Source organism: Sciurus carolinensis, chromosome 14, assembly GCF_902686445.1.
Source record: "Sciurus carolinensis chromosome 14, mSciCar1.2, whole genome shotgun sequence".
NCBI lineage: Eukaryota > Metazoa > Chordata > Mammalia > Rodentia > Sciuridae > Sciurus > Sciurus carolinensis.
The window spans coordinates 10,832,692-10,858,769 of NC_062226.1; the positions used below are offsets into that span (position 1 = coordinate 10,832,692).

At 37.2% G+C, this 26,078-nt stretch overlaps 2 protein-coding genes across 9 annotated transcripts in view; one reads left to right on the top strand and one right to left on the bottom strand.

Annotated features, from left to right (window-relative positions):
• Window positions 1-26,078, top strand: part of Dennd1a (DENN domain containing 1A) — a 515,895-nt gene that overhangs the window by 225,818 nt on the left and 263,999 nt on the right. The gene's annotated exons all lie outside the window — the stretch shown is intronic.
• On the bottom strand, window positions 7,369-7,785 carry LOC124964644 (protein Mdm4-like). Its single transcript, XM_047525199.1, has one exon. The coding sequence runs from the start codon at window positions 7,750-7,752 to the stop codon at window positions 7,369-7,371; it is 384 nt and encodes a 127-aa protein (XP_047381155.1). The 5' UTR covers window positions 7,753-7,785.

Here is a 26,078-nt window from a genome sequence, read left to right on the forward strand (position 1 = left end):
TTTGCATTTCTCTAACTGCTGCAGATGTTGAACATTTTTTTCATATATTTGTTGACTGTTCATATTTCTTCTTTTGAGAAGCATCTATTTAGTTCCTTTGCCCATTTATTGAGTGGGTTATTTGTTGTTTTTGTTTGTTTGTTTTGGGCATTAAGCTTTTTTAAATTCTTTATATATTCTGGAAAATTATTAATGCCTTCTTTGAGGTGAGAGTAGCAAAGATTTTCTCTCATTCTGTTGGCTTTCTCTCCACTGTCTTGATTGTTTGCTGTGAAGAAACTTTTTAGTTTGATGTCGTCCCATTTACTGATTTTTGTGCTTTAGGAGTCAGATTGAGGAAGTCAGTTCCTAAGCTAACATATTGGAGTGTTGGGCCTACATTTTCTTTTAGTAGGTGCAGGGTTTCTGGTCTAATACCTAGGTCTTTGATCTACTTTGAGTTTTGTGCAGGGTAAGAGGTGTTAAATTTCATTCTACTACATATGAATTTCCAGTTTCCCCAGCACCATTTGTTGATGAGTTTATCTTTTCTCCAATGTATGTTTTTGGCACCTTTGTCTAGTATGAGCTAACTGTATTTATGTGAATTTGTCCCCGTGTATTCTATTCTATTCCTTGGGTCTTCATGTCTGTTTTGGTGAATTATTTGTTTGTATTATTGTATTTGCTATATGTATACAATTGATTTTTTTTTTCTATGTTGACCCGAATCCTGTGGCCTTGCTAATTGCAGTTGTTAGTTCTTAGAGGATTCTACAAGAAATGTAAACAATCATCTACAATAGAAACAATTTTACTTCTTTTTAATTTTTTCATGCCTTTCATTTTTATTTATTCCCTGTTGCACTGGCTAAGACCCCCAGTGCTATGTTGGGCAAAAGTGGTATGAGTAAATATCCTTATTTTGTTCCCAATCTTAGGGGCAACTGTAGATTTCTTTAAAGCACAGTGTAAACTATAGACTTCTTCAGAGATCCCTTTAGATTGAGGAAATTTCCTTCCATCCCCAGTTTATTGCTGCCTTTTTTCTTTCCTTTTTTTAATCACAAATAGGACTGAATTTTATTAATTGTTCCACAACTACTACTATGAACATATGACTTTCTCCTTTATTCTTTCAAAATGATACATTACATTGATTAATTGTCAATGTTCAACCAATCCACTTATTAATAGTGATATTTTATCTCTTTATATATACAAGACATGGTACGCTATTATTTGGTTTAGAGTTTTGTTTTGTTTTGTTTTCGGTGCTTGGGATTGAACCCAGGGCCTTGTATGTGGGAGGCAAGTACTCTACCAACTGAGCTATATTCCCAGCCCTGGTTTAGAGTTTTTGTGTCTGTTTATGAGAGATATTTGGATGAATATATTTATTTGTCTCTATCTGTTTGTCCATTATTGTTATCAGGAATATTTTTCCATAGGTTTTATGTTTTGCCTTTCATATGTAAATCTTCAACCTAGAATTGCTTTCTATGGATAGTATACAGTTGGGATCCACCTTTATTTATTTTTCCCCAATTTGAATATCCCCCAAGACATGTCCCTGTGCATGTCTTGAATATCCATCTTTCCCACTGGGGATTTGTGGTGCCACCCCTGTCACATATGAAGTTTCCCTGTATGTGTGGGTCTTATTTTTGGTTCTTTATTCTGCTCTACTTGTTAATTTGCCTAACCCTGTCAGTATCTTATTGTATTGATTACCAAAGTCTTAATATCTCTCTAGAAAGTCACTCTACCTTCTTATTTCTTATGTTTTGCTTTTCTTGGTCTGCTGCCTTTCTAGCTAAATTTAGACTTATTATGAAGTTTCATGAAAAGCTGGTTGAAATTTTGATTGAACTTTCACTGAATATATGTATCAGTCTGGGGGGATTGACACCTTTACGTTAACGAGGCTTCATTATGTTAATGAGACTATTTGATTAAATTTAGTAGCTTATTTATATATTCTTTTAGATTTCAAAAAGAATATCATATAGTTTCTAAATGATTATTTTATCCTTTTTTTCCCTTTCTCTTATTTAAATTTTTTTTTTTTTTTTTTTTTTTTTTTTTTTGTGGTGTTGGGGATTGAACCCAGGGCCTTCTGCAAGCAAGGCAAGCACTCTACCAACTGAGCTATATCCCCAGCCCCTTCTTTAAATCATTTATTTCCTTTTCTTGTCCAGTTGTGCTGCCTGGTATCTCCAGTACAATGCTGAGTAAAAATAAAGATACCCAATATTCTTTTATTGTTCCTGATTTCAAAGAGTATTTTAACATTTCTCCAGTAAGATAGGTCTTAGATTTTTCTTTATTAGTTTAAGAAGTTTCCTTTGTATTTCTAATTGCTTTTACTTGTTTGTTTTACTTATTTACCACAAATGTCTAATTGTTGCTCTTAAGCTAATTCACTTATTCTCTCTTGCTGTTTTTTATTTGGGGTTCTGCAATTTTGCAATACTTTGTCTCTGATGTGGATTTTTTTAAATGTATTTTTCTTGGGAATTCTGAATCAGCAATTCAGGCATATTCTCAGCTCTTATTCCTTTGACTTTTGACTCTTCTCCCTTCTTTCTGTTATATCCATCTGGAAATCTGATAAGAGCGAGTTAGGCTCTTTTGCTCTTTCATGTTGTCTTCTTTTTCCTTTTTTCTTCCTGTCTATTTAGAAGGCATTGTTGGATATTGTATCTGCATTTATTTCCCAGCTCATGAATCCCATCTTTGTGTCTAATCTTTTCATTTTGTCAAGTTCCATTTGATTATTTTATACTTGTGCCTGACTGTTCATATTCTTTAGTTTTCTACTCATTTTATTGTTTTCTTCTTGTTTAAAGCATATTAAACACTTTTATATTCTGCATATGATTATTTTAGTTTTCCATAGATTCTCTTTGTAGGAATTTTTTTTGGGGGTGTGGGGGCTTGGTTAGATTTGATTCCCACTAGAGTAGATTTGCATTTCAATTATGTTTCTGGTTATCACCTAGGGATACTAATAATTAGGGTGTTCTATAAATTATCTGTTTGCCATTTTATCAGACCATACTAGGTGAATTTGAATTGCAAATCCATGTGAGAGAATATTTTAATTAGAAAATATCAGTGGAGATGTTTGCCACCACTCTGTAACAGTGTCAAGAATGAAGTTTTCTCTTGGTAGTATTTATTACAAGTTTTCCCCTTAAAGATGTAGCCCTTGAGCACCTAAGCATTAGATTGCAGTGGGCTTAGGAAGTTTCTAGCTTTTTCTTCTTTCACTTCTGCTTTGTGCCTCTGTCATTTGCAAACTAACAGTGGCCATGGTTGGCCAAAGAGGTTCACAGTAAAAATCCAGTTTTGTTGCAAGTTTACATTTCTGACTTCCAACTTCCATTTTATTTTGTTGGTCTCTAGAGTGTTAATTTTTTTTTAATTCATTTTTATTGTAAACAAATGGGGTACATCTTGTTTCTGTTTGTACATGAAGTAGAGGCATACCATTTGTATAATCATACATTTACCTAGGGTAATAGTTTTTTATTCATTCTGTTTTTTTTTCTTCCCCCCACCCCTCCCACCCCTCTTATCCTTCTATACAGTCCCTCCTTCCTCCATTCTTGCCCCCCTCCCACCCACCCCTATTATGTGTCATCATCCGCTTCTCAGCGAGATCATTCGTCCTTTGGTTTTTTGAGATTGGCTTATCTCACTTAGCATGATATTCTCCAATTTCATCCATTTGCCTGCAAATGCCATAATTTTATTATTTTTTATGACTGAGTAATATTCCATTGTATATATATACCACAGTTTCTTTATCCATTCATGAGTTGAAGGGCATCTAGGTTGGTTCCACAATCTGGCTATTGTGAATTGAGTGGCTATGAACATTGTTGTGGCTATATCTCTGTAGTATGCTGATTTTAAGTCCTTTGGGTATAGGCCAAGGAGTGGGATAGCTGGGTCAAATGGTGGGTCCATTCCAAGTTTTCTAAGGAATCTGCATACTGCTTTCCAGAGTGGCTGCACTAATTTGTAGCCCCACCAGCAATGTATGAGTGTACCTTTTTCTCCACATCCTTGCCAACACCTATTGTTGCTAGTGTTCTTGATAATCGCCATTCTAATTGGGGTGAGATGGAATCTTAGGGTAGTTTTGATTTGCATTTCTCTTATTACTAAAGATGTTGAACGTTTTTTTCATATATCTGTTGATTGCTTGTAGATCTTCTTCTGTGAAGTGTCTGTTTATTTCCTTAGCCCATTTGTTGATTGGGTTATTTGTATTCTTGGTGTAGAGTTTTTTGAGTTCTTTATATATTCTGGAAATTAGTGCTCTATCTGAAATATGTGTGGCAAAGATTTTCTCCCACTCTGTAGGTTCTCTCTTCACATTGCTGATAGTTTCCTTTGCTGAGAGAAAGCTTTTTAGTTTGAATCTATCCCAGTTATTGATTCTTGCTTTTATTTCTTGTGCTATGGGAGTCCTGTAAAGGAAGTCTGATCCTAAGCCAACATGTTGAAGATTTGGACCTACTTTTACTTCTATAGATGCAGGATCTCTGGTCTGATTCCAAGGTCCTTGATCCATTTTGAGTTGATTTTTGTGTAGGGTGAGAGATAGGGGTTTAGTTTCATTCTGTTGCATATGGATTTCCAGTTTTCCCAGCACCATTTGTTGAAGAGGCTATCTTTTCTCCATTGCATATTTTTGGCCCCTTTGTCTAGTATGAGAAAATTGTATTTATTTGGGTTTTGTCCTTGTCCTCTATTCTGTACCATTGATCTACCTGTCTATTTTGGTACCAAAACCATGCTGTTTTTGTTACTGTTGCTTTATAGTATAGTTGAAGGTCTGGTATTGTGATACCTCCTGCTTCACTCTTCCTACTAAGAATTGCTTTAGCTATTCTGGGTTTCTTATTCTTCCAGATGAATTTCATGATTGCTTGCTCTATTTCTGTGAGATACGTCATTGGGATTTTAATTGGAATTGCATTGAATCTGTATAGCACTTTTGGTAGTATGACCATTTTGACAATATTAGTTTTGCCTATCCAAGAACATGGGAGATCTTTCCATCTTCTAAGGGTTTCTTTAATGTTCTGTAGTTCTCATTGTAGAGGTCTTTCACCTCTTTTGTGAGATTGATTCCCAAGTATTATTTTTTTTGAAGCTATTGTGAATGGGGTAGTTTTCCTAACTTCTCTTTCTGAAGATTCATCACTTATGTATGATGGTACTTTTCTATACTATAAATTTAATCAGCTAATCTACACTGCCCCAAAACTTTGATAAAAATATTTTTAAAGCAAACATATAATATACAATATACTAGCTGGTATATCCTTTTTAAGTACTTAAATTTTAAAAATTGAGATGTCATATTAAAAATGTGCAAAAGGAAAGCTTATCTAGGGTGAAAACAATGAAATGGTTGAAGGACTGTCTCAAAAGGAAATATTTTGCAGTTAGAGGAGTATCCTATAATATGTTTAGAGTGATTACTCAAAGGGGGTACATTTCATTATGTTAACTATATCTAGATTTTTTTAAATGTGCAAAAATGTATATACTCTCTCAAAATTATTTTAGGGCTATTAGCAGAACATTTGATAACCATTATACCTAGTTTAAATCATGTGCAGTGGCACATGCCTGTAAACCCAACTACTTAGGAGACTGAGGCAGGAGGATCATGAGTAGGCGGCCAGCCTGGGCAACACAGTGAGATCCTGCCTCTTTTAGAACTAAAAGGGGATCACTCAACACAGTGAGACCTTGTCTTTTATAAGCCCAGTGGCATAGCGCATGCTTGAGGCTCTAGATTCAAACCCCAGCACTGCAAAACAAAAAGAGAAAACAAAAAACATTTTCTTTTGATTTCTCTGAACCAGACATCCTGACTACAACACAAAGTGATTCATAGCACTTCATAATTTGACTAATCAGATTGTTTTCTCAGGGTTAGTCCTATTATTTTTCTAATAACTACCTTGGATTCTGACACCAGAATAACATTACATAACAGAAGGACAGGGAATAAAATTAAAGAAAGGGTTAATCTTCAAATAATTTGCTAAGTGAATGAATGAATTAATGTTTATGTTTATGCTGGTAATTGTTCCCTCCCAGATCTTCATCTTTGGAGGGAAAATCATTTTCATGTTAATGAAGTCCCAAACTGATCATCTAGATCTAAAATACTCAGTCTTAAGTTCAATATAAGTTTCAAAGCAAAACCAATCCAGAACGCAGATGTTTACAAGCATAAATGAATACATAGGCTACACTTAGTAGAGATGGTCAATACTGACATTTTGATGTGTGACCTGGTACCCCTAATATTTCTTTGCTATTGATTCAACTGTGCTATAAAAACTTTAATAACCAACTGAATCTCTTTCTTGCAAATAGGACATGAAGCCCCAGCCTTCTTCAGTCTTCTGGCGCAGTGAAAACAAGTTGTAAGATGACTTGTCCTTCCATGAATAATGTTTCCATCTCGTGGTCTTTTCTCACACAAGCTACATGGCTTCAAGATATTCTGGCAATCCTCCATATTTTCTACATCTGTTCTCTGCTCAGAAAGGTTATCTGATTGTTCTCCCATGCTTGAGATGGTCTCTTGGCTTTCAGAACTGTGAGCCAAATCCAAGAATTCCACTGAATTGCAGGGATTAAAAAGTTTAGAATTTCCTTCCTTTACAGACACATCTTTAGGTCTAACAACTGGAGCTGAAACAGTTTTTCGACAATCAGGGACATCAATTCCTTCATTTTCCTTCTTTTCAGGCATGGCAGTGATATCAGATGTGGAGAGAGAATGTGTTAATTTAGAACAATCTGAATACCAATCCTTCCTCAAGGCCCAGCAACGAAAACAGTACCTCTTGCTTGGAGAATTAAATTTCTTGCACTCAGTACACTGCCATTCATCCCCAGAGGTAACTTCTGTATCCGTATCATCACTTAAGGACTTAGAGTCCTCAAAGTCATCATTTTTCCTCACTTCAATCATCTTTTTGTCACTCACTTTCCCTACTTTTTCACTTGCTTGTTCAGTATCAGCAGCTTCAACTTTTATTCCAACACCTAACTGCTCTGATACTGACTCATTTAAAAACCACAAATCATCTGTAGAATCTGAAACAATGACAGTACCTATATCCTGATTTGTCTGTAAATCAATTGAGCCATTCATTACTTCTAGGTGTATAGTTGTTTCTCAAGTTTCCTAAAAACCACCAAGGCAGGCCAGCTACATCCCACTCCTCAAACCCAAGGTCCATCCTAGATGTCTCATCTTTGCTTAAATTTATTAAGTCTTCATCTCCTCCAGAATTTCTGCATTTATGCTCTGAGGTAGGCAGTGTGGGAATATTACTCTCTTCAGTTCTTTTTCTGGAACTGAAACTTTCCTCTGTACTTTGCTGTAGTGGCAGTGGTTAAAGTGATAAGATTCTTTCTTAGCATATCATATAGAGGGCTTGGATCTTTCACGGAGAAGCGTTGATGTCCCAGTAGTTCTCCCAAAAGATCTCTTCCACAATATACCATATGCTTCTCCTGTTGATCATAAAGCTGCTTCACTATTATATACTGGCCTAGATAGTGCATTACCTCTTTAATAGTGAACATTTCACCTTGTGCACCTGCTGCCTGCAGAATCTTCAAAAGTGGCAATTTTGGTCGTACCTTACTGATTCGTTCTGGAGAGATTCTGCAAGCACTGTCAGATGCTGAACACTGGGCAGAGGTGGAATATGATGTCATTTTGACTCTGAAGATACTGCAGTTTGTTGATAAAACTTATGGTTGCTCCATGAGTCGCTCCCCCTTGGAGCCTGGGGGGGAGGGGTGGCAGTCGCAGGTCCTAGGGCCTCAGCAGCATTTTGAAACGGCCAGTGTTAATGTTTTATTAGATTAATATTTTTTTTTGTCTCAAATATCATTGAACTTTTAATTTTATCAATTTAGTGTTTTAAAATATATCTAATCTGTCTATGCAATGGAGTATTATTCAGTCATATAAAAGAAAGAAATTCTGTCATGTGGCAATGTGAATGAAACTGGAAGATGGTCATGTTAAGTGAAATAAGTCAGGTACAGACAGATAGAGAGCCTATGTTCTCACTCACTTGTGGAAACAAACCAACAAAAATCGATTTCATAGAAGTAGTAAGTGGAACAGTGGTCACTACAGACTGGGAAGAGGTCAGAGAGAGGCTAGATAACTGGTGCCCAAACAAAGTCAGATAGAAAGGATTAGTTCTGGTGTCCTGTAACACTACTGGGTAACTGTAATCTATAGCAATTTGAGAGTTTGAAATTTTCTAGCACATAGAAATGATAGATGTTAGTGAAAATCAAAATGCTAATTATCCTGATTTGATTATGCATTGTATATGTGCTTCAGCTACCATACTATGCTCCATAAATAAGATCAAATATTATGTCAATTAAAAATATCTAACTTTCATATGCCAAAATTATGATGTAAAGAAATGAAAATATATAAAGTATATATTTGTATGCCCTAAAATTTACCAGTTTTAAGTGTATCATTTAATGAGTTTGATAAATCTATAGAGATATGTAACTGCTACAACAGAGAAGATATAGAACATCTCTGTCACTCCCAAAACTTCTTTGTGCTCCTTTGTAGTTAGTCACCCCCATCAACCCTAGCTGTAGGCAACCACAGATCTGTTTTCCTTTACTGTGAATTAGCTTTGACTTTCCTAGAGTTTCATATATCCTAATTCATGTAGCTAGCTAACTTTTGCTCAGCGTAGCATTTTTTAGATTCATCAGTTGTTATTGCACATATGAATAGCTTGTTTTTCTTTGCTGAGTAGTATTCCATTGTAAAGATGAATCACAGTTCATTCACCTTTTGATGGGAATTTGGATTGTTTCCAAGTTTTGATTACTGTAAATAGAACCAATATAAATATTCATGTTTAAATTTTTGTGAGGAGGTATAATTTCATTTCTTTTGGATAGATACCTAGACTATTGTTCGTGGGTGTTATGGTACCAAATGAACTTTATTTTCCATCTTCTTGACTGTATCTTTGATATATCATAGGTTTTTAAATTTCAAAATCCACTTTATTATTTTTTCTTTAATGGGTCATGCTTTTTGTGTTTTATGAAATCTTTGCATAACCCACAAACACAAAGATTTCTCCTAGACATTTTGTAGAGTATCTCTTTCATTTAGATCCTGCATCTATTTCTGTTAATTTTTACATATGATATGAGGAAAGAAATTTGGTATTCAAATTGTTAATTGAAATTAATAAATGATGTCATAAATATATATATTGATAAATAATAGCATAAATATATGTGACACTAAGGGTGAATTGAACAAAATATTTGTATGACTTGTACATTGAAAAGTTAAAACATTGCTGAAAATCTAAAAGTCTTTTAAAAAATACCTAAACAAAAACAAAGATAAACCACACTTGTGAATTCAAGGCCTCATTGCAGGATGTTAACTTTTTATGTTCACTGAACTTGGCCATGGTGTCTAATTGTTTGGTGAAACAGTAACCTAGATGATGCTGTGAATGCATTTTTTTGGATGTGTTTGGCATTTCTGATCAGTTGACTTTTAATAAAGGAAATTGCCCTTCATAGTATGGATGGTCCTCACCCCATAAGTTGAAGATTTTAAGAGCAAAAACTGAGACTTGGCTAAGAAGGATTTCTGGCTCAAGGCTGCAGCATAGAAATCCTGCCTGACTTCCCATCTTGCTGGCCTGCCCTATAGAGTTTAAACTTGCCTGACCCAATTCTTTAAAATGTCTATCTGTTTGACTCCTATTAATTCTGTTTCTCTGGAGGATTGTTACAGATGTTACTTATTGATTGATACAGATGTCACTTCTCCCCCAATTCACCTATAGAGTCAATGTAACACCACCAGACTTTTTTAAAATAGAATTTGACAAGCTGATTCTAAATTTGTATGGAAATTTATATGCCAAAAGATTTAGCCAAATTGATTTTTAGAAAGAATAAAGCTGAAAGATACACATTTACTGATCTTCTGAAGTATTGTTGTAAAGCTACCATAATCAAGACACTATGGTATTGGCACAAGCATACACATATATCAGTGAGCAGAACAGAGAACCAATTGATTTTTTTTTAAACAAATCTGCCTAATTAATTAAAAGAAGAGGGAAGGATAGTTTATTTTAAAAAATGTTGATGGGACTATTGAATATTCCTAGGAGTAAAATAAAACTGACTTTTGAATAATTTTTTTAACTTAGAAGAAAATAATTACCTTTAATTTCACCTTCCAAAGATAGAAATTGTGATATATTTACTTTTAGTCCTTTTCTAATAACATATGTAATAGACATATAAGATAACCATATGTCTTTTAAAATTAACATGCTTGAGATAATATGCCTTTTAAACTTAGTTTATCTTCTTTTTGTATGTAATCATTTTTATAACAAATTTCTCTCCAAAGGATACTTTAATGACCACATGATGCTACATCCCAAAGTTGTTGCATTTTACCTAGTGAGTCTCTGCTGTTAGTTATAGTAACTGCAGCTGCCATTTATTCTTTACTTTCTACCTGGAAATTGTGCTAAGCACATACTGTTTATCATATGACAGCTCTTTGGGGGAGTTAGCTCCATTTTAAAGAAAAGGAAAGCAAGGTTTAAGTAAGTTGTGTAATTCTAATGTGTGAAGCTTGAATTAATAATTGCCTTTTATTCCAGTCTCTGAGAAAACAATATCATTTTAAACACTTGAGAATTGTTTGTTTGTTTGTTTTCCCATCTTAAGAAGCTCTGAGGAGGACAACTTTGTGTAGAAAGCATTGTTTACATTTCAGACAACTGAACTTCCTTTCCTCTGCCAGTCCTTTGTATATTTCATCAATTTGCATCAAGTGAAATGTTTTCAAAGCCAGTGTAGTTGTCCAGCCTCATGTGCAGGACAAAGTGTGCCCAAATTCCCGAGCTGTCCTTTTGGTTGATGAAAGCCTGAGCTAGATAAATGCCAGCAGGGTGGGCATTTCTGTAGGAATAAAAATCTGGGCAAACCAGTCTAGGGAATTCATGGAGGCTATTCAAAGGTTAGACTCAGGCTATAAAACAAAGGAGAAATAATTTTAGTAGTTGGTCTCCTAGGACATTGAGTCCCACTTAAAAGATGGAATTATGTAACATTGGTCAAGCAAATTAACCCTTCTTTGTCTTGTCTTCTCCATGAGAAAAGGACACTAAATGAAAACCTGACAACCAAGTGAGAGGTTCTGTAGAGGTAGTGTTGCCCAGTGGGCAGAATCACATGCATTCATGATTTGGAAGTCACATGGGAGGCAACTTGAGGGTGTGACTTGGAGTCAGAGAGACAAGGGCTCTTGTATATCTCTAACGTCTAGCAGATGATCTCAGACAAATTTCCTGAGCCTTTCTGAGCCCTCTAACTACTTAGAATGTAAAATAGATGTTTCTTTTAAGCAGAGGAATCTCTTTATACGACTCCTTGGTTTGTTCTTTGGCTGAATCCCAACCCTATTAGGGCTCTTGATTTTGCAGCAGAAGCTGCACAATCCACCCCCAGATGGTCGAAGGCTCCTTTCCTCTAAGGAGCTGTTTATTTTTACCTCTTCTGTGTGATGTGGCAATGATAGAGTTAAATCTTCTTGTTCCTTAACTTCTGTTATCTTCAGGTCTCTCTGTCCTTTGCTTCTCTTAACCTGTTGTGGACAAAAGGACCATAGGTCATGCCTAAGTTTATGAAAAGATTGTTTTTAAGCAGCCTCAAGATGTTTTTTCTGTGAAAAGTATCCTTTCACTTTCATTTCCAAGTTTAAGGCTTAGGAACTGTTGGTATTGGGGCAAGAAAGAAAAGACAGCTCCAACAGTCTTTCCATTACATCTTGTGTCACTCACCCCATAAGTCCTTCCTGGAATCCTGGGTTTTGTACCGAGGCTCCAGGAATCCTGGAAACCCACCACATAAGGGAAGGGGACAGAGTAGGAAGAAGTGGGGGGGGGGGAGTAGGAGGAGTGAGGGGGGGAGACTGGTAAATTAAAAGTTGGAGAAAGATAGCTGGTGGGTAGCATAATGCTGGAGCATGTACCTTTAAATTAATTTTCGTCTGTATTAATAAGAACCTACTACTTTTTGCTTAGAGAAAGCTCTGTTAGAAATGATGCAAGAAAAAAGAGGAATATGGAACCTAGGTGGGGATGAAATAAATTATGCATGTATGCATACTTTTTTTCTCCCCTTTCTTAAAACGGCAAGTGGGATGTCTGATGAACAGAGCATACTCTGCAAGCAGATTACCATGTTGGAATTACGGGGAGTCCTCTTGTTGCAAAAAGAATGCCTCTTGCATTGTTGGTGTAGCTCTGATTTCCCTTTTGAATTTAACTGACCCTAGTTAGTGTAGTGGCAGATATTTGTAAAGAAGTGGCAGTTATGAGGCACCTTCTGAAATTTACTTTAGTGATCCACAAAGGGTGCTGGTCGAATCAAAGTTTTTAAAAGCGTACTGCTTTTCTTTGTTTTCCTATGCCCAGCCTAACTGACCTTGAGCACATGATGTGGATAAGATAGCCATAGTAATTTAGAAAGGAATATGCTCAGCCCCTGCCTCTTCTCTGTCTAATGAGTTCATGTAAAAAATATATCAAAAGAAATTCTCTTAGCAGAATCCTCACATTTCAAAGGGGAGTATATTTATTATAAGAACTGCTGATTCATTAGGAATGCTTCCTAATTCGAACGCAACAGCTGCTTCTGGTTAGAATAAACTCCAGCTCTTTTGTGCCCTGTTCCTCCAAGGGGATGTTAAGTTTTGCTTTAAGACTTTCCTCTTGCTTTAGCCTTTTCTCTCCCACTCTCATTTTTTCCTCAATTATGGTGCTTATCCTTCTCAGTATTCACGTGATTTGAACAACCTACCCACTCCCCACCTTTAAAAATGATTTTCCTTAAGATTACAAATGCTAGCAAAACTCTCCTGATAATGTGTTTTGTTTGCATTCACAGTGGCAGTGGAGTGTATTGTACAGCAGTTTAAAAAAAGTTGAGACACGTTAAAGTCATGAATTGTAAGTGTAATAATTTAAAGTATAGGGAGCCTTTTAGAAACTGCCATTGTCCGTTAAATGAAACCACTGTATTAATGTATCATAGCATGCTGTTCTAATCACTTTTCTCCAAATACCAGCTTTTGAAAGAAACATGGCTGTATTTTTTTATACAAAATCTAAAATCGTGTAATTGAATGGCTTGGCAGAACAGGTAAATGAATGTAGCAACATGCATTCAAATATGTCTCTTTGGTTTGTAATGAGCTGATTGAAGTTCACAGTTGTAAGACTTGCCATTTTATTTTCTGATTTTACATTCTGGACCCAGACAAAAGTGCCAGGTGTGGGTTGCTTTTTTTTTTTTTTTTTTTTGTATTAACAGAAAAAGGAAAAAGAAGAAAATTGTTAATAAAAAAAAAATCAGGTAACCTTTTCTGGGGATAGCTATCAGATTCAGTGTTCCAGTAGCCTTTATTCAACTGTTCTACAAAATAAAGGATCTTCTAATGTCCTTATATAAAATAAAGAATCTGCTAATGTGACCATTTCTGTTTAATTTTTAGATTTAGTCACAACCCCTGTTAGTACTGAAAGAAATTCTGCCACATTTGATGGGTTTGGAGGCCCTCCATGTGCATGTGCTCGCACTCATGCAAGAGATCATAGATGCCTGGCACACTTCTCTTGGCATTTAGCTCAGTAATTACATTTCTTGGTACCCCACTAGACAATGAGCACTTTAAAATTGGAAATTGTGTCTGATTCTCTTTTTAGCCCCAGGACCCAGCAAGGGAACTTATCATCAACAAATGTTTGAGGACCAAGTGAGCCACAGAATACTAAGCCAAATGGGAGTCAGAGCAGTTATCAGAATGTACAGAAGACTGAAAATCATCAACTTTGTAGCTAAATACACATTTCAAATCCTGTTTGGTAACAGACTATGGAAATTCCCTCTGGAATACAGATGAAATTTAAGTGTTTCAGGACAGTTAGATACTAAATTCAGACAAAAGAAATCATATTCTTTTGTACTGTACTTGGTAGTAGATAGAGCAAAAAAAGGAAGGAGAGAGTAATGTTGGAGGATGTCATTCACTGGAGATGGACATAACTACTTGCAGATGTGTTGGGATGTCTTTTTGGCTCTGTGGATATGTGGCTCTAAGGTATGTCTCTTATTTCCTCTGGGCTCTCATTTCTTCTACCAAACAAGAGAACTGAACAGTTTGGAGCAACTGGCTGCTCTTATACTACCTTTTTCTTGCTTGATTCAACCAAGCGGCAAAGAACTTGCTTGGGTCATGACTTTTTTAGTCAAGGAGCCAACCTTCACACTGTCTGTAGTATTATGGTCAGGCCTTAGGGGTAGGCATGATTTCTTAGGCAAGAGAAAGCATGATATGATATGAAGGTTCTTAATTCCAGTGCAGACAGACTTGGTTTATTCCATTCATAAATAGTTTGTCAGTGTTATATGGCTAATGATCTGTGTGAATTGTATGTTGTTTTAATGTATTAAGTAGACTAAAGGTGTTCCTATAAAGTCCCCTCACTTGGGGAGAATGACAACCAGCACCATGGAGTTGTGATACATGGCAGTGCTCATGGGGCTGTGTTATTTTAAACTTGTCCCTCTTTTGTCTACAGTATGTAAAATAACTAAAATATACACTGTGGCCTGAAAGATCATTAGAAGCCAGACTTAGAAGGCTATATACTATATTCCATTTCTCTGACATTATGAAAAAAGGAAAAATTATAGGGGGTGCCAAGGGCTGAGATTGGGGTAAGGGTTGACTTCAAAGAGGGTACACGAGCAAGCTGGGTGGTGTGTCACAGAGGTGCTCTGTACCTTGGTGGTCTATGCCTGTAACCTAAGTGGATGCCTTTGTCAGAAGAGTATATTTTACTTCATGTTAAATAGAATTGAATTTTTAAAAGGTAGAGGTGTGGTGGGAAGATCAGGTGGAGAACATATGATCTCAGTATAGAGTGGTGACAGCTAGTGTACATTCGTAGACTCTTGTGGGTGGGGCATAAGAGAACATTCTGGAGTCCTAGAAATGAATGTATTGATTTGGGGTGGTAGTTACATAGTTGTATGCCACTATCAAAGCTCATTTAAAAGTATACACAGAATGGGTACATTATATTGTTTGTAAACTATAATTCAAAGGTGATTTTTGAAAAAGAAAAAGAATCGTGAGCTTTGGAACCTGAGACCTCACTTCAAATCCTGGCCATCCCATCAATAGCATGGTGATCTTGAGCAGGTCACTTCTGCCTTGGAGCTTCTGTATCATCTGCATGTTGCAGCTGAGAGGAGGCAAGGCATAGAGACAGTGCCCAATGGTCGTTTTCATCCCATCCCATGAACGGCTCTGAGCACAGAACTGGTCTTTCAATTAACTGATGCTGTTCTATTTTAGAGCCATAAAAGTTAAGTTCAAGCATTTGTGAAAGGTAAATATGCTAACATCCATATGTTTGTTTAATGATAACTCTCAGAGTCTTATTATCATTGCTGTATTTTATATCACTATAGCATTCTAAATCCTCTGGAGTAAGTCTTTTCTAATTAGTTAGCCAAGAACAATATATGATGTTTTTTCAGTCAGGAAAGCACAAGGAAGTATTTGTAGTCATTGAAAAGTCATTCATTAAGGAATGATTGAAAGAATACTAGTGACACATTTATGATGTTCACTTTTTTTCCTTTGCTTTCATTCTTCCTTTGGAATAAAATCTTTATGTTAAAATCTTTATTTTGTGTTAAGTGAATAAATATTAATTTAGAAAATCCCTGTTGGTTCATCCCACTGTTCCTGAGACTGAGGCTATCTTAATCATCAAGGATATCCATATGTGTGTGGCACTCAGCATTTTAAAGGCATTTAAAATAATCCAAAATATGGCTAGGAACCATTCGCTCTCCTGAGAGAGCAAGTAGACCTCTCCTACATAACAATTATAGCAGAAGCTACTTATTTTTGAATGCCTGGTATGTTCTGTGAACTGTGATAGGCGCTTTGTAGTATTTTGCTTAATTTGTTCCTTACCACCACCTTGTTAGGTAAACAGGAAATATTGCCCTTTTGCAGAGGATAGCAGCCTGGGAGAGATGAGGTGACAGCTCAGGGGGAGCCTGCTAGTATATGGAAGAATCGCACCTGTTCTGGGCGTCTGAGTCCGCCCCACCCCCCACACCCCCACCTTTCTGTATCAGATACCGGCTGCTGCTTCTGAGGGAAGCAGGCAACCTTCTGCTTGATAGGAGCTCATTTTTTAGGTCTCTTCTCCTAGAGCCAGTTCCTTTTAAAAACTGCATTCAGTAGCCAGACACAGTGTTGCATGCCTGTAATCCTAGTGACTAGGGAGGCTAAGGAAGGAAGATCACAAGTTTGAGGCCAGGCTGGGCAACTTGGTGAGACTATCTCAAAGTAAATAAGGGCAGAGGAGGTAGCTCAGTGATAAAGTGTTCCTAGGTTCAATTCTCTGTCCTGGGGAAAAATTGCATAGTAGGCTAAAGAGGCTTTACAGAAGTCCTCACTTTTAGAATCTCCTCCTTCCTTGAGGACTTTTCATCAGCAATGTTGATCTTAAAGCCATGTGCTTATCTGTTTCCACTTCTCCCTTTGGTTCATCTTCATATGAACTGTTACTTAAGCACTATGTTGCTTATGTGATCTTTTAAAAAGACAAAACTGATCAGATTCTCTCCTCTGCTTTCAGGAAAAGAGCTAACCTCTCTAGTTGAGCACAGAAAGTTCCTCACAAGCCAGGCTCTTTGGACTTCTCTAAGTCTTACACTGCTGAGGCTCCTCCCTCCCTCCCTATCATCTTCCAAAAACATCACACAAAGAAAAATCCTGCCCCACTCTTACTCTGGGATGGAGGACCCCAAGCTATTTGTAGTTATAGCTGTGTCTGTCATGTTTTGTTGCCTCCAGATGAAAGTCCTTTCTCATTCATTTGGTTTCTCTTCCTCATGTAGGTGGTACCCAAGTCTAGTCATGATGTCCTTCCTCAGTGCCCCCATAGCGCCTGGTGTCAGCTGGGTCACAGCATCATCACCTTGTATTACCATTAACCGTTTCCTCATCTCTCTCAAGAGACTTTGAGTTCCTGGAGGTTAGATAGCTATGTGTTCTGTTCATTATTGACCCCAGCTGTCTGTCTAGCACTGGGCTGACATCTACCGATGCTTACTAGAACCTTCTGTGAATGCTCTAATCTTACAGATTTGGCCTCAATCTAATGAGGAAAAATAGATTTTGACTCCCTTTTCTTTCCTTTCACGAGCATAGTGATCTTGGATAAGTGAGTGTCTCTCCCTCTCTGAGGCCCACCAGAGTTTGTTAAAGCTGACTACTCCTGTTTTAAGAAAAGGCTACCAAAAACCTTAGCTAATATCACTCCTCCCTTGTAACTGAGATAGGGATGTGCTCTGTGCAGAGGAAGAGCAGGAGACTCTGGTGCTCGTAATTAAAGAGCGCAAACTAGGCTGTGGGTAGAGCTCTGTGCAGAGCACTTGCCTGGCATGTGCAAGGCCCTGGGTTTCATCCCGAATGCTGGAGCGGGGAAAAAAAAAAAAAAAAAAAGATTACAAATTGCTATTTTCATCCAGAGAGCCCACTTAAGGGGTGGGACATCACACCTAAGACACTTTAAAATTAAGGAAGTAGGCTTTCTACTCTGTTCTCCCTGTCATCCTTTAGCAGAACCCTTTGGGATTTGGGAAGCAGGAATCTGATATGACTGTTTATTTCTTTAAAAGTGTGTGGCGGGTGTGGGGTGGGTATCAATGTCGTAGTTAATAAAACAGTAATATTATTCACTTAACGGTGCTGGGAATGGAACCCAGGACCTTGTGCATGCTAAGCACATGCTTTATCACTGAGCTACACCCCTAGACAAAAAGTAATGCGTATTATTGTAACACATTTGGTGAATATTAAAATGAAAAAAAAATACTTATATATTACAGTCTGATTTTATATCAATATAAATGTTTTTTTTGTGTGTGTGTGAAGCATCTTTCTAGCTGTAGTCTGACTTTAATGAATATATATACCATGTCATCATTTTGATAGTTCATAATTTATTTAAATCATTTTGTTATTATAAAATTTAGATTGCATTCAATTATTGGAATTATGAGTAACATAGAGTACCTAAGGGACAACTTTTCCCCTACATTTCAAGGTGCTGCATGCTTAATGCACAAGCCAGATAAGATATAAAGGTAAAAGAAAACAAAGATTACCTATAATCTCATAATCTAGAAATAACCATTCTTGATGTTTTATCTTTTCTTCTAGTCCTCTATGAGTGTGTATGGTTGCATATGATACACAATGGTTGCACTCTGCTTTTTTCATTCTCTGTTATTTTATGGCTATTATCCCATATGTTGAAAAATATACCAACATCATTTTCTGTTGCTTGGATTTAATATAGTTTATTTAACCCTTATCTTAGCACATGTTTAGGGTATATATATTTTGTGTTTTACTATCATAAATAATAAGGAATTACTGTTTATAATACATTACCAAAAAACTGTCACAAGATTTAATGCAGGTAAAAATTAAGTAAAATGCATAAATTTTCTGACCTTCATTTGAATTTTCTTCTGTTAGTAATTACTCATTAAAAGGCAACTTTTCTGTTCTCTTCCATATTATGAGTTTAAGAATTTAGAGAAACTGATTTCTACTAAAAGGTTTGCTGATTGAGCATTCTTTTTTCTAAAGTTTAGTTTTTAATGTTTCTTTTAAAAATTTATTAATATAGTCATATTTTAGTACAATGCCTGTTTTAGGCTTTTCTAACAATATAGACTGCTTCTACAGGTTTGTAATGAAGCAATAAGTTGTAAGCACAAAGATTATTTGAAAAAATCAATAATGGCAGAGAGATAGATCTATATCATGGTCATGAGAAGATGACTAATGACCTTTCCTGTTCCAAATTTGATCACATGTTGAATTACCAGTTCCTCAGATTACTCAGGTTGGGTTCTTCTGTTCTGATGAAGGATGCAGTTGAGGAAACTGATTTACTCCACAACTGTTACCTGGCTATTGGGTATAGGGAGTATGCACCTGACCTCCCTTCAGGGCAATATGTCAGTCCATTTCACATTTTCCAAGTTTTGCTCTTGGTGCCTCTATTGGGTCACTCCTAATGGCATCATGATTCACATACAAATCTAAACAAGGGAACTGTTTTACGGGTTATTCGACTCTCTACCCCTAGTGCCTGGTTTTAGGCCAGATGAACCAATGAGTGAATGAATGAATACTGTTAAACAAATGAGCTTAATGACTGTTTCATTTTTACAGTTTGAAAATACCTGGTCAAATGGATAATGTTTGTGCTGTCCAGTGTTTACTTTACTGATGCTGTTTTCTGAGAGAAGTACTTGGTGGTATAGTATAAATCCTGATTCCATCTTGATCTGTTTTGTGGCTGTGTGACCTGAGCAAATTACTTATCCTATGTTCCTTTCTTCATTTGTTATCTGGGGATATAATGACACCTACTTAGACTTACCATGAAAAGTCAATAAGCAAATGCATGTAAAGCTCTTAGCATGTGATAATTCGTAAATAAGTAGTAGTGACTACTTCTAATTTTTTAAAAATCTGTTTGGAATAGATAAAAAGCAGCACAGTAATACAGGTGCCTGGAACTAGGTGGATCTTGTGGTTGTAGTTAGATCATACCCTCTCTAGTAGGGTTGCTGTGCTTCCGTGTGATCAATTTTGTTTCCCTTATCCTGGCCCAGGGCTGCTACAAAATTAGATAGTAGTAGAGGTTTTCTTCCAAGTAGGACAATCTGGTAGGTGAGACAGATTCCTGTGGTCTAGTGAAGCAGGAGGAGGGCTGGTTGGCTTGCACAAATTCCTGCTATACCTTTTCTCAAACCCCTCAGTTTCATTTCCAAAAATATTTTGGAAAAAAAATCTTTTGGTGAGAGAGTGGCTCCATCACTGACGGTAACTTGAGAGCAGACCAGTTTCCTGTCTGCCTCTGTTGCCAACTCTCTAGTCCTAAGATTTAGCCTTGTACCCGAAGGCGGCTTTGAACATCAGCTGTCTGGAACAATCTCTAGCCTTATCACTTATTTTAATGTTCCTTGCACAGGGTCATTCTTGGATGTGGTGCTCTGGGCAATCTCACCCCAGAGTGCTTCCCTTCCTTTATTTAACCTCTGACCTGCGAAAACAAGAGTTAATCAAGAGTTCTAAGGTAGCTAAGAGGAAGGGGAAGTGTTTGGTTACAAATTAAATATGAACAAGTCATAAGTCATAAATCCCCAGTAGTGCTACCAGTTGTGAGTCTCAGGTTGCATATGGTACAGAGTGTTCAAGTTATAAATCCAAGTTCAGAGCTGTCTGATTGTTTGAGGCTAGGTGCTAGGTTTTTTTTTTGGTTTTTTTTTTTTTTTTTTTTTTTTTTGCCTCAAACTCTTTTCCTTCTAAAACATTACTTTTATTGTACCAGCTACATTTGTACGCTACTTTGTCTCTGTGTGCCTCTCTCCTTCTTCCTTTCTTTACCTGCTTCCCTACTTGTGTTGATTGGTGTGCTGTTCTGTGAATTGAGACAGAACTGCTTTCCCGAAAGAAGTTAAGCATATGGAAAAAGTTGCCAAGGAAAGGCATTGAAGCATAGAGCGTAAATGGGTTTAAGAGACAGCCAGACATTTTTATAGAGAGATTTGTGATTGAATGATATAACATTCAAGCAGAGATCTAGGGTGGAAATGAACTTAAATGAGTACTATTCCTGGTAATCTGATGCCCTGTCTAATCTAGCATTTCCTTAATCGTCACCATAAGCATGCATTTAAAGCTTTAGACTTTAAATTAAAAAGGACAACACAGTCTGCTTAAGGATCTATGTCACATGCTATGGTTTTTCTAGGTAGGTTCTTTAAAGCATTGAAGGTAGTTAGAGGCATTGGGTTTTGACACAAACATTGGAAACTTAAAGTACTCTTTTGCCCTGTTTGATTAAAATATTTTAAACTGAGCTATCTCTATTTGTGTTTCTGAATGTAATGTATACATTAATTTGTAAAGTGGTAAAGAGCAGATACTTGACTAGTGTCTCTGGACCTGGCAAAGTGAAAAAACACACTGGATTTTTGGGAGTCAGCCAAGGTTAGAATGCCCAGAACATTTCAGCTGAGGGACTTCTGGAGACACACTTTCATTTTATCAGGGCACTAAAATGAGAATATTTTATATCCTGATCTCAGGATTGATTGTTATGCTTGATCATATTGCACAATAGTGAGTTGTGTAGAGTGAGTAGGACTTAGAAATCATACTAGACTACTTTTATGTTTGATCTGTGCTTTTGGATGCCATGTCATCTTGGGAGATTCATTTTACTTCTCTGCGACTCAGATTTCTCATCTGCAAAATGGGACAAATATTTTTCATCTCTAAACAGTTGTTATGAAGTATAATATTTCAAAACACCTAACACTTGATCATGTTTCCTCCCCTTCCCATTAACTTTCATTTCCTATCTCTAAAATGAGAATAATATCAAATGGCATTTAAAAAATATATATATAATTTTTTAGTTTTGAGTGGACACAATACCTTTATTTTATTTTTATGTGGTGCTGAGGATCAAACCCAGGGCCTCACACATGCTAAGTGACCACTCTACCACTGAGCCACAACCCCAACCCTCAAATGGTGTTTTGTTGAGATTATTAATCTCATTGTTTACTATTAAAAATAGAATAGAACTTTTTTTTTTTTTTTTTTTTTTTAACAGTGCTGGGGATTGAACCCAGGGTCTTGTGCTTGTGAAACAAGCACTCTACCAAGTGAGCTATATCCCCAGCCCCTAGACAGAACTTCTATGGAGTCATTTCTTGCCTTTGCAATGTTTTTGTTTTAATAGAAAAGACAGTGTCTCTCTTAGGCTTTGAAAGCTTCAGTAAAGTGGGCCTTGGTTAGAACCTCGATAACCTATTACATTCTATTATGGTAATAATTTCAACCATAAAATCAGATGATCTGAATGGGGAAAAGCTTGGAGGTGTGTGGGTATAGGACTAGGCAGCCTTATAAGTTCTCTTAGGAAAATGATGAAAGGCCTCTGTACTCACCCTCTTTGGACTCCATGGAAAATACCAAGAATTACACTGAGTTGTCAGTGCAGGTGCCATTACTCCAAAGATCTCATGTTACCAACACTTCACTGGTGATAACAGAAAAGTGCCTCTGTGCTTTCCTCTGAGCAATCTCCTTCAATCACAGTAATACTGTCACCAATGACAAATACACTCTCTAAAAGCAACAATTATTGAATACCCATCAAGAGAGAAAAGAGCCTTGTTTCCAAAATCAAATCCAAGTATGTGTTTGGATAGATTTATATAAGCACAGATATTTATATGGGAAACTTCTTTTTTTTATAATGCAAATTAATATTTCTACTCATTCTGTACATATGATACATTTTCTTGTTATAGATGTAATATGTATCACAATGAGATGTTAATTATGGCATAAACTGAAGCGTCTTAAACTTAACTAGATATTACAATACATTTACAATTGGAGATTAACAGCTATGAACCAAGTGCAATGCTCAGATTGGGCAGGACTGGCTTTGATGCCCCATAGGGAGTTGTATTTTTCTCTTATAAGATTCCTTTGACTTTTGATCTCATTAGCAATAAGAGTAGAGCATTATCAAGCCAAAACAACTTCAGTGCTCTTCTAGGCACAGTGGTGGGTGGGTTTACATGTTTTATCCTCAAAATAGCGTGTTGGAAGTAGATATTTTATCCCCATTTTGCAGATGGAGAAAGAATTGTGGAAGGCCAGAACTCATACCTGACAGCTGATACTGAAACCCAAATGGGTCTCCTGGCTTTGCATTTGATGCAAAATTGATTAGTGAGGTATTACGTACTCTAGAAAGACTTTCTGGGAAACCTCTCTGTTCCCTGTGTGACTATCAGCACTGACCTAGTGCTACTACTGTTCTCTGCCATCCTGTCTGCTTTCCCTTCACACTTGGAGCTCCTCAAATCCTGAGACACTCATGTGCCTAGCAGAGTGCCAGGCACACACTGGGAGGGTCTTCATAAAATGTGAGATGTTGAGTCTGGAGACATTACCTCCATTTTAAATTTCAGAGAGATATACATTGAAGCTAAAAGTAGTTATCTTAGGAAAGCACCATGTGCTTTTCCTGGTAGGTGGGTTGGGGAATGTGTACACTTTGGTGCTAAGGCTGTAGGTGAGAACCTTAGACTAGAACATATGGGTGGTTTCTGATGTGCCTAAAGGCATGAGTGCCCATTAGCTGAGTGTAATGTGGAGGTGTGTCTTACAGAAGGCCCAGCAGTTGGGATCTGGGCTCTTCCTTCTTCCCACCTGCAGTTAGGAGAAGAGGGAAAGGGATGGGAAGTAGGAGTGCATGAGAGAGAACACTCAACTTTTCTCTTTGGTAAGGCAGAGAGAAGAGTAAGGGCAAATGAGGTAGGGATGGGAGGAGAAGGGGGAAAGTTTGGAGCAGACTCTGAGGGGGAACGTGGGGGGCTGAGGCACTGGCAGATTAGAGGATGCTTGAGCAATTTTCAGGACTCACTTGTGGTTGAAAGTAGGTTTCCAAATGAAGATAACCAGCCTGGTTCTGTGATGTTTCCCCCCAGTGCTTGAGCTAGGAACAAAAAGAGTAGTTGATAGGGTTTGCTTGTGTAGAGGCCTGGAAAAGGGGCAAGAAATCTGAAGTGTGTAGATACTCTTTTTAGGCTACTTTTAATATTTGCTGGCTCTATTCTAATTATTTGTCACAGACTCCAGCAGGAGATTGGCAGGGATGTTTTTTAATCCTGGGTTGTTTTCCTAACCAAAATGCTGCCTGCTAAATTTGGATCCCCACCTCCCAGGAAGAATTGTTGACTGTTCCTCAATAGTGCTAGTGGTAATGGCCTTATAGACACTACAGAGATGAGTTACATCTGTCAGGGAAAGCTTTGATTTACTGAGTGTCTGACACACACCAGGCACACACATGGGGTTGAACAGTCAGGACACAGTCATGCTCCTTGTTCTTGTGGAGTCGACATGAATGAAGAAGACAGATGGACATGCATATAGTATCAGCTGTGCTGAGTCTTAATGTGGCGTAAGCCCAGCATGTCCTCATTCTGGGAATAAAATGCATTTATTTAAATGGGAACCAAAAGTTCATGGTAAAAATGGGGGAGAGTTTAGAATTTTACCTTAAAAAAAAGTAAATCTAAAATTTCAAAAATAAATTTATATCAACAAAATTTAGTTTTTAATTGCAACAATGAACTACTTATGGATAAATAGTCAAATGGTTTTTTGTTATTCTCTGACTGAATAACACTTCGTAATCATAAAAGAAGTCATTTTTTTCCTCAAAGTATTTGAGGACTTAAGCTTCCCAAAGGCTTCTCTTTTCCTTTGATATTGAAATCACTTTCTTTTGATGTGGCTGTCTTGTCACCATGCTAGGTTTTCTTGGTGTTTCTCTTTCTGTTGACTGGGTTGGTGCTGCCGGGTCTTCATTTGTGGATGACTTTGTCTCAGTCTGAGCAGGTGTCTGGCATCTCCAACATGGGTTTCGTGAGTTTCTGTGTCCTGTGAATGGGCTGCAATTTTACATTGTGGTCACTTTTATTGTAGATGCCTGAGACAGTGACAGAGGAGCAGGGCTAGGTATTTGGTCACACTGGGGACTTGCAGTTTGAGGCAGCTACATCTTGTAAGTATTCTTCTCTCACTGCAGCTCTTAGAGCTTTCCAGTCTGCTCTGCTTAATTGCAGTGTGAGGAATTCCTGTTGGGTGCCAGAGGAACCTCTCACCCAGACACTGGAACTCAGAGAAAGCTTCCTGCAGCTGAGATCTGCAAGAACACTAGGCAGGGTGGCCCAGAAAGAGTATTCCAGGCACTGATTGTGTATCTCGCATTGTGTGCCATGGTTGTGAATGAGGTGGTTGGCATGTATCTTTGAGAGACTGCTTTCCCCAGGTCTCACAGCCAGAAGGTAGCAGAGCTCAGATTCAGCACAGGGTTATTGGACTCAAGTCTGTGTTCTTCGCAGCATATGCCATGCTGCCATACTTTTGAAAATTTGGTTTTTTAGCATGAAAACTTTACATACTGAACATCAAAGTGCCTTAACCAGGGGATGCTTTGATATTTTGTGGATATTGGCAAAATCTGCACACTGAAAGTTAGAAGGAATAATACTTCTCTTTGGGTACCCAGTGTGGACTTTCTAACACTCCTGAGAAATTCTTCAAAAACAATGTCACTTTTCTTAGTCTTAAATCATTAATCCAGATATGAATAGGAGCCACTCTGCCATGCATCCTGCCCAGGAAGGTGCTGCCTTATTGTACCCTCTGATATAATATGCCTGAATATTCACATGGTAAAATCTTACTATCCTTTTCTTCTTTTTTTTTTTTTTCTTCTTTCTTTCTTCCTCTTCTTCCTCCTCCTCCTCCTCTTCCTCCTCTTCTTTTTTTGTACTGGAAATTGAACTCAGGAGTGCTTTCACACTGTGCTACATCTCTAGCCCTTATTATGTTTTCTTTTGAGTTAGGGTCTTGCTAATTTGCCCAGGCTGACCTTAAACTGAACATGCAATCCTCCTACTTCAACTTCCCAAGTGGCTGGGATTACAGGCATGCACCACCGCATCCATCTATTCCTTTACTTTTTATTTCTCTTTAAAAGTAGAGCCAGAGCATCGTTTTTATGTTTTTCAAATTATGTGAATGATTGAATTATATTATCTAAGATTTTCTTTTGGGATAGAAGATCAGTTACTGATTCTGGTAAAGTTGGGGTCCACTCTCCTGCAGGTTAGGATGAGGGAGAAAAAAATCACTTTCTATCAGGTTCTAAGTACTCATCCTCAGGATGTTTTTTCTCCTTCACTGTCTCTTTGGTTCCCTGCTGATCACAGAATAATGGGGA